At 45.4% G+C, this 9560-nt stretch overlaps 1 protein-coding gene across 6 annotated transcripts in view; it reads left to right on the top strand.

Moving 5' to 3' along the window:
• CDC14A (cell division cycle 14A) overlaps positions 1 to 9560 on the top strand; it is a 165040-nt gene continuing 155480 nt past the window's right edge. Inside the window, exons 1-2 of one of the 6 annotated variants that reach the window (XM_075002731.1) lie at positions 1 to 390; positions 885 to 975. In XM_075002731.1, coding sequence (XP_074858832.1) covers positions 288 to 390; positions 885 to 975 — 194 coding nt within the window. In that variant the 5' untranslated portion in view covers positions 1 to 287. Of the gene's footprint in view, positions 391 to 459; positions 546 to 884; positions 976 to 9560 lie in introns of those variants that run through there. The other 5 variants (XM_075002726.1, XM_075002728.1, XM_075002730.1 and 2 more) reach the window with 5 other exon arrangements.

The raw sequence follows: 9560 nt of genomic DNA, 5'->3' as shown, positions 1-9560 counted from the left end.
CCCATCCCCCGCCGCTGTGTCCGGTGTAACAAAGCCTTGGTAACGGAGTTGCTAGCGCGCTGGTCGGTGCCTGGTAACCAGGCGCTGCCCCTTTAAGCGGCCGGGGCGTTACCTAGCCGGGGGCGGGGAAGAGCCGAAGTCCTCTCCAGCGCGCGGCAGCGGCTCCCCCTTCACATTCTCACTTCCATGCGGGCGGGGGAGCCCGGCGCTCTGGGCAGTGCGGCTGCGGGCGACTCCTCCCGCTATGGCTCGGAGGTGTCCTGGCTGCTGAGCTGCCCCGGAGCCCCATGACTTCCGAGCTGCCCCGCGCCTCGCCGCTCCGCGCCCTGTTTAAGATGGAGCCGGCTCCGTCCGCCTCCGACTTGGTGGGAGCATCCGAGTTCCTGAAAGGTGAGAGCCGGGCGGGCCGAGCGGCGGGGGCCTTCTCCCTGGGGACCCTGCCTGTCTTGCCCTGTCGTGCCGCAGCGCTCGCCGTTCAGCCTCTGCCTCCGGGACTCCTGGCTCCAGCGTCCCGCGCTGGAGGGTCTAAGCCCTTTACCCTTCCGGTGAGAGAGCGGCGCCCCCTGTCTCCTGGCCGCTGTGCTGGGTAACAGCCTCCATGGGGCTGTGCCTGTAGCTCACCCGTTCTGGGGCACAGTGGGCGGCTGAGCGCGGGCAGCCCAACTTCGTCCTCTTGCTTCTACGCAGGCGGAATGTAGCGGCGCCCCGCGCGCCCGCCCGCTTGGAGGCCGAGGGTAGGAGAGCGGACGGAGCTCTCGTTTAGCCCCCGGCCTGGCCCGGCCCGGCCCGGCCCGGAAGGGTGGACGGGTTGAGGGAAGTAGAGGGAGTGAACTGCAGCCTCTATATAACGTTTGTCAGTTCTCTGCTCTTCAACTTTGTTTCAGATCGATTATATTTTGCTACTTTACGGAATAAACCCAAAAGCACAGTAAACACCCACTATTTCTGTACTGATGAAGAACTGGTCTATGAAAAGTAAGTGGCTTAGTTTCTGAATACCTTGTCCAAGGCTCTTACTAACTACTTAACTCTGTTAATTGAAGCGTTTCAGTCTTGTGTGGTAAAGAGCCAATGATGGCGGACTTCATTACTTTCCCCCCAGGATACAGTACAACTACTTGCATTGTAGTTGACTGAGAGGTGGGTGGCATGACGATAATGCTCAGGATTTATTTATAAAGTGAGTGTCCCTTAAGCCGAACTAAATCTTATTAAACGAAGTCTTAATAGAAGTCTGTGTACCAGAAAGTCAGGTGAAACAATAATGTTTTCTCTGTTCTGTCCCTAATTTAACTTTTTATGTTTGGAAAAGCACAAACTGATGTATATATTTTGTTATGAGATAGTGGGACCTAAAACTCCAAATCTGAGCAGGTGAGCAGGGCAGGAGCAAAGAGAGGTGTAAAAGTGGATTTTGCTGATTATTCTATATGCTTTTTAAAAATATGTTTAAAAACATTTTTCTCTTCTGTGGGGTGAAAAGTCCTCATCTACAAGGGAAGCTGATGTTTTAGTGTCACCAGTAAATCTGACTTTATGCAAAATGTCAACTGTTCAACATAAACAAGCTGAAATGTAGAGATTGAAGAAAAATATTCATAGATGTTGGAGATGTATCTTCCTTTCCCTGCCCCCGAGGTGATTTAAGTACTTCTGTACTTAAATTGGTGGTGGCCCTTCTCAATAACATTATTGAAACAAGATGGCTTTATCCTGCTTTCCAGTTTTATCTCATCTCAACAAAGGGAGTTGTGCCTATAGCCTCACTTTGTTGAGTGAATTTACCACTCTAGGCTATAGGATACAAAACATTGTTCAAAAACTTGAGGTACTTTGTCCAGGTATGCTTTGTGGGTTTGTAGTATTGTTATCATAGAATGAGGCATTCAGAGTTGTTGCAGTGGTACACAAGCCTGGCAGCATGATCTTAGAGGCCAAGTGTAGAGGCATGAAGAGAATAGGGACTTGAAACTGAGGGAGAATAAGTGCAAACTTCATGTGCTTGTTTGTGTTTAATCTGGTTACCTGGGGCACTTGGTGCCCAAATATATTTAGCAAAATTTATCTGTGATCCTAAGCAATTTAGTTTGGACATTTTTACATGCAAAAGTTCACTTAACACAGTGCAGTCATATAAAGATATATGTGTATAAATGGTCTTCTGGGAGTAAGTGAGAGAGAGGTGTTTTTATTAGCATGAGGTATATCATCCTTATTTAAACTCCTTTGGGTTACTGAAAGCTTGATGAATTTGTTCCTGCTTGGTTAAAAAATAATTCTTGATGGTTTTTGCCTGTTCAGATTGGTTGCTTTTGTGAGTGCAGTTCTGTGTCAGGAGGGACAAATGTGAGAAATTTCATATTTGGACTGCTTGTAACTTTGCTGAGGCTCTGAGGATTCTTGAAGAACTTTGTACTGTGACTTAGACCTAGTGCAGGTCTACACTTAAAAGGATCCAGCAGTGCAGCAGCAGTGGTGCACATGTGCCACTGTAGTGCTTCAGTAAAGATGGTGGTGCATGGATGGGAGAGTTTCTCCCATAAATATAGTTAAGCCATCTGTGAGAGGCAGTTGCTAGGTTGACTGGAGATGCTTCCCATTGACATAGAACTGTCTGTGTATGAGGCAAGTTAGTATTACTGCATGGTTTGGTGTGGATTTTTCTCACCCAGAGCAGCATAGGCAGGTCTGCACGAGTGGTTCCCAACCTTTCCAGTAACATGGCATGCTTCACTGAGACAGACAATTCCATGGCACATCCACTTCTTTACCCCAGAGGAGGGGACAGGTTGCCAGCCTATTCAGACCAGGAGGCTGCCTATCAGCTCCCTCCCAACACAAATGAGCTCCCTGGAGCCACAGAGCCACTGCAATAGGTTTCTAGGTCTTTTACTGGTGCTGTCTTATCTTACTTAAAAAGCGGTTATACTATGAGATATTTTCTGTTGGCAAAATCATGCTTATTGTTGTGTTTATTGTCTAGGTCAGGGGCATGCAAAGTGTGGGGCGGGCCCGCTCAGAGGTCATGAAATTTCGTAAGGGGGGGGGCTGCAGCACAGCTGGCTGCTGGGTCTCAGGCTCATCCATCTAATTGAAAATATTGAAATACGTTACTGTTTTTATGCATGTATATTCACATTTGTATACCGATTAATAAAGCCTTTACATTTTGCGTACAGTAAACTCTTTCGTATCTGGCATTCTATTATCTGGAACTCTCAAATAACCAGCATTTCAACCATGCATAAATTTTAGTTACATTTTCCATAAGTAGAGTATAGTGAAAGTAAATACAAATAAATAAAGCAAATACAGTATATGTTCACTGTATACAATACTACTCTTGGTAAATAAAGTAATCTGCATACATTTGTTTTTCTTAATATCTAATCTTGTTTTTGTTTAGTTTTATGCATTGCAATATCTCTCTCTCTTATCCGGAATATTTGAATTTCCAGCAACCTCCTGGTCCCAGAGCTGCTGGATATGAGAGTTTACTGTACTTACTTTCTTACACATGCTGAAAGGGTTTTTTTCCCCCCCCATATAAACATAATTGAAATTTCCATCAGTTTGAATTACATGAGACAGGCAGGAGGCTTCCGGGCCCAATATAAAAAGTTTGCTTGTTCTGGGTCTAGGTCAGCTGCTTTCAACCAGTGTGCTGTGAGAATTTGCCATGAAATTTCATCAATTTTCCCTCACTGCAGCTCTTGGCAGAGCTGCCACATGGAGAAATTGACGACCCCATGCCAGCTGGGGCTCAAGCAGCAAGACTGCTTGCTCCCTGCTGTGGCAAAGAGGGAGGGAGGAGATGGGCAGGAGCCTGTTGGTGCGGGGCTGTGGTTTAAATGCTATGCCCTGGCTCCAATGGGATGCGGAGGAGGACAATGTTTATAAGCAATCAATGCAGCTTTAAAAAAAAGTTGGTGTGCTGTGGAACTGTTTGTCTCATTGAAGTGTGCCATGTTACTGTAAATGTTAGGAACCAGTGATTTAGAATTACCTGTTCAGTGCCTTCAGTGCTCAATCTCTAGATCTTGTTGTCTTCTGTCTTGATTTGAGCCTAGGTACATTGCAGAAATTCTTAGCGTCCATTCCATGGTAATTGATCTGGGTCAAGTGTTCATGCTGATTCTTATTTCTGTCAGGTCTCTTTTGATATTGTTCCTCACAATATAATTGTGATATATGTGCCACCCATAAAAGGGACAGATGAAAGTGCACATGAATGGCACAGTGTGTGTTCTGAAAGGGTGCAATGGATATTGAGCACTGTGGTGCTCTCATCACCCTTCTTGTTAAACATATGTAAGTTGGCTGCAGAGATACTGTTTTGGGCAGCAGGATTAATTATACTTAGGTAACCTCAAGCTCTGTTTTCTTTTTATTGCATTTATATAGGATGGTATGTATCTGGATTATAGCAAAGTGGCTATGCAACTAATCAGGAAAGAGACCTTGGGGTTGTCATGGATCGTTCTCTGAAAAGGTCCACACAGCGTGCAGCAGCAGTCAAAAAAGCAAATAGGATGTTAGGAATTATTAAAAAAGGGTTAGAAAGTAAGATGAAGAATATTTTACTGCCCCTTTATAAAACTGTGGTACACTCACATCTTGAATACTGTGTACAGATGTAGTCTCCTCACCTCAAAAAAGATAGTGGTATTAGAAAAGGTTCAGAAAAGGGCAACTAAAATTATTAGGGTTTTGGAACGGGTCCCATATGAGGAGAGGTTAAAGACACTGGGACCTTTCAGTTTAGAAAAGAGGAGACAGAGAGGGGATGTGATAGAGGTATATAAAATCATAAGTGGTGTGGAGAGGGTGAATACAGAAAAATTTTTGTTCCCATAAGAACTAGAGGACACCAAATGAAATTAATGGGTAGCAGGTTTAAAACTAATAAAAGAAAGTTCTTTTTCACACAGTGCACAGTCAACCTGTGGAACTCCTTGCCAGAGAAGACTGTGAAGGCCAGGACTATAACAGAGCTCAAAGAAGAGCTAGATAAATTCATGGAGGTTAGGTCCATAAAAGGCTATTAGCCAGGGGTTAGGAATGCTGTCCCTGGCCTCTGTCTGTCAGAGGCTGCAGATGGATGGCAAGAGACAAGTTGCTTGATCATTGTCTTTGCTCCACCTCCTCTGGGGCACCTGGCACTGGCACCTGTCAGCAGACAGGATGCTGGGCTAGATGGACCTTTGGTCTGACCCAGTAATGGCCATTCTTATGTTCTGAGGGGTTAAGAGAACCTGGCAAGATGGAGGTAATGTTTTTTAGGTTAGGGAAAACACCCGAGAGCAAGAGTGAGATCTGTGTCCCTTTTGAAGAGGATGCTTGCTTTCTTGTTGAAAGTTTTTACAACTGGGAGGTACCCTGGGTTGGCAGTTAATGTTCGTAATGTAGCACTACTTTATTAAAATAACAGCCTGTGATGACTTATGGATGTGGACCTTTCTGCAATTGTTTTTGTCCATATTCAATTTCTATAGTATGCTAGAGGAAACCAGAAAATCACATGGAAGTTTCCCCAATGCACAGTGAATTGTCCAGATTTAGGTTAGGTCTATGTTAACCAACATTACTGTGTGAGCAAAAGTTTAAATGATTCTTTTTTTTTTTTTTGGACAGAAAATTCCTAATGTAGATGAAGTTGTTCTTCTTCAAGTGATCCCAGTGGGTGCTGCACATCAGGTGCTGGGCTCACCCCAGCGCCGCAGTTCAGAGATTTTTTTTCAAGCCATAGTTAGACGGACTGCACGTGTGCAGGGGCGTGTGGGGTTCTTTGTGTGCTTTTAGTCACGTGAGTGACTTGGTCCAAGCCAGTGCCTCTCAACCATCAGAAGCTGCAGACAGACTTTGCTTGTGTGCCAATACGTGCCTGAAAGAAAAGTTAAACTCCTCTGTTAGTTTCTTTACCTTTTTCAACATTTTTAAGAGTTTTTATTGTATATAGTTTTAAAAAAAAAAGGGGGGGGGGAGAAAAGAGTTACATAATGGGTTAAGTTATCTACAAGTTACTCAGGAGTTGTTCTTATTGACTGTTAACTATCATTTACAACTGTTAAGTATTGTTAAATGTTTGTTCACATAAGAAAAAAAAAGAAAACCGTGTCACGGTTTAAAAAGTGTGATTCATGCAGCAAAGCCGTGCTGGCTTCTGATGGCCACAACAAATGTATCTGCTGCCTGTGGGAAGCCTGTGTACCTCAGAAATGGTCCCCACTGCTCTGAGCTAACTGCAAGAGCCAGAGAATATAGAGTGATGAGGCTAAAGATGATTCTGTTCAATGAGGCTCTTCAGCCTAAGACCTCTGAGTTGATGCCTCCCTGAGGGTTCGTCATTACCTCAGAAGTGCAAAGCAGCTTCCTTGACTACTTCTGGCCATAAGAAAGAGGTCATCTTCTATTCGATCCTTGATGGTGTTATCCACGAGTGAGACTGAAAGCTGTGATCCACCTGCATCTAAAGGGGACAAACATCCTAAGAAGCAGAAGTCAGCAGCTATACCCTAGGTGCACATGCACACCTTGTAACTGAGGAATTCGCATATCTCAAAACAGCCAGCACCAGAAACCACAACACTGAGACAACCATCCCCAGCACAGAAAACAGTGTGAGCACCGAAGGACCCCAGACATAGGCCCACAGGCCCAAAAACCTCGCTATTTACAGAACCCTCACCGAAAACGTCAGAACTGAGGCCGGTACCAAGAACATTGAAACCCACAGCACTGACAGATTCTGCAGCAAGGCCTACAGCACTGAGTATGGTACCAGTTACATCAGCATCGAATGCTTCGGCCTCATATAGTCACTTGTTGAACTGTGCTAGGAAGGCACAGACTAAAATATGCCACCATAGTCCTTCTCCTGACCTGGTTATTATGTTGTTGCTGCTATCTTCTAAGCCTCCCCAAGAACCAGTTGTATCAGAACCGCCTCTGCCTCCGTCACCATTTCTCAGGCCACCTCCTCCTTGGCTCAGGCCCCCATCACCTACTTCACAGCGACAACACCAATCGCATGAGTAATCTCATCAGATATCCCCATCTTCTGTTCTGTCGTCGAGTAGGTTCCGCTTACCTTACTACTTCCATCACCATACCTATAGGCAGCATTTGTGTTCCTGATCCTCCTCACCAGATCGCATTTTTAATATTACCCATGCTCATATCATTGCAAATACTTATCATAGGGGATATTATTCTTATAGATCCAGGGACAGATCTACAGAATCACATCCCTCCTATAGACATTCTCCATCTCCAGAGAGACATAGGTTCTCTTCAAGAGAATGTTCAGAGGCAGTGCTCACTGCTCCCCTAGAACCTGTAGAGGAGCAACTGGAAGAAATTTTGGAGGAACAGACAGAGGCCTATCAAACAGATGTTTCTTCATCATGCCTGAGCAAGGCTTTTGTCCCGGGCGACATATCCCCTCCCGATGACCTTAGACAATTTTAGGAGCTCTTTAAGAGGGTTGCTCAGACACAGCACGTACAAGTCACTGAGGTACAGGAAAAGCAGCATAGGCTCCTTAAGAATCTAAGGCCTCCAACGTCATCCAAGATAGCCATTCCGTCAGGTGACACTGTTACAGAGGCTGCTGACAATATTTGGTGGACCCCTGCCTCCATCCCACCAACCAATGAGAGAGCAGACAAAAAGTATTTCATCCCCTTGAAGGGTATGGAGTTTTTGTTCAGCCTCCCCCAGCCCAACTCTCTTGTGGTGAAGTCCTTGCGAAAGAGGTTGGAGACACTGCGGTATGAATCTACGGTGTCAGTCAAGGACGCTAAGAGACTTCTCCTATTTGGAGAAAAGGTCTACTCATCTTCTACTTTGTTATGAACGGCGAATTATGCTACACACCTTTCCAAGCATAACTTCAATAATTATACAGAACTGACATCCCTAATGGAATATTTTCCTGATAAGAAACCTATTTTAAGATCAATAGTCCAGGAAGGATATACTGTCTCACGTACGGGAGTCCGAATTGCTCTAGACGTTGCAGATGAAGCTGCATGATCAACTGAAAGAATTGGAAACTGAAGTGGAAAACCTCCTCTTTGATAAGTCAACATTGTCTGCCGAGTCTACAAATACACTCTAGTAAAGACTCGAACTGCTCTACAAACACTGGGTATGTATGCCACCCCACACACAGGAGGAAGAGATACTACCCATATCGGCATTGCTACGATTATCAACCTCAGTGGCTCTGACCTCGGGGTATCAACAACAGAGACCGCCAGGGCAGCATAATCTGCAAGGCTGTAACTCTGTGCTACAAGTGACAAGGCAGCAGGTTTGACTACTGTGGTGGACTGCAACACCACACTCATCGTCCAGTGCAAAGAGCCATCACACCATCTGTTTCACCACCTCCTCAGACCATTTTACCAGCAGTGGGAGACCTCCAGCACCCATTTGTCTGCACTGATGATCATTTCTGCATGCTATACCATTCCATTCCACACCCTCCCACCAACTCCCACCCAGTCCTTTTTCTGGAACCCCTCTCACAACACAAGTTACAGCTTGGCCCAAAAGCTGGAGACGTATGGCTGTCACCACATCTGTCGTCCAAAACACCAGACTGCATTTTTGCTGTCTCCAACATTGGCAAGTGTCAGTATATACACCAATGAAACACACTGTTCGAAAGAGGGCGTCGCTAACCACAGAGGTTCAAAAATCCTTGCAATCGTGGATAAACCTAATATCAGGGTTCCCTTTCACCAACTTCAGACTTCTGTTTTTTTATAACAGATACTTCCACTATAGGCTGGGGAGCGCACATGAAGGACAAATCAGTGAGGATGGTGGTCACAACAGGAGATAGCCCTATGTAAAAACATGCTGGAGCTAAGAGGGGTGTTCAGTGTATGCAAACACTTCCCACCACATATGCAGTGGTCAGCATCAGTACCAACAACATTACCACAACGTACTATATTAACTGACAAGGTGGAGCCAGGTCTTGCACGCTGTTTGCAGAAACTTTTCATCTATGAAACTGATGCACTGCAAACGACATAACCCGAGAGCTTCGTACTTACCGGGCATCAGCAATGTCGTGGCAGACCTGCTGAACAAACAGTTTGCACGAGATCACAAATAGGAGATGCATCCGGATATACTTCACTACATTTTCTGCAGTTGGGATTTTCCTCAAATAAATCTATTTGCAACCTGCAACGACAGAAAATGCCCTCATTTTTGTTCCCGGGAGGGTCTCGGCCGAGGCTCGCTCAGAGATGCTTTTCTCATATCGTGGAAAGAACGCTTACTTTATGCCTTTCCCCCACTGGTGGTTCTTCTCAAATACCTGGAACAGGCAAGACTAGAGAGGGCCAACCTGATATTCATAGCACCCACATGGGACCATCAGCACTGGTTCCCACTGCTACAGCAAATGTCACTTTGCCCTCCACTCCCCCCTCCCTATCATTCCAGATCTTCTCGCACACAATCAAGGGGCACTGACTCACCCTCAACCATGAACATTATGTCTTATGGCATGGTTGATTGTTTGTTCAGCACCTCAG

Source organism: Carettochelys insculpta, chromosome 9, assembly GCF_033958435.1.
Source record: "Carettochelys insculpta isolate YL-2023 chromosome 9, ASM3395843v1, whole genome shotgun sequence".
Lineage (NCBI taxonomy): Eukaryota > Metazoa > Chordata > Testudines > Carettochelyidae > Carettochelys > Carettochelys insculpta.
The sequence above is the reverse complement of the archived record's forward strand: the minus strand, read 5'-3'. Positions and strand labels throughout refer to the sequence as shown.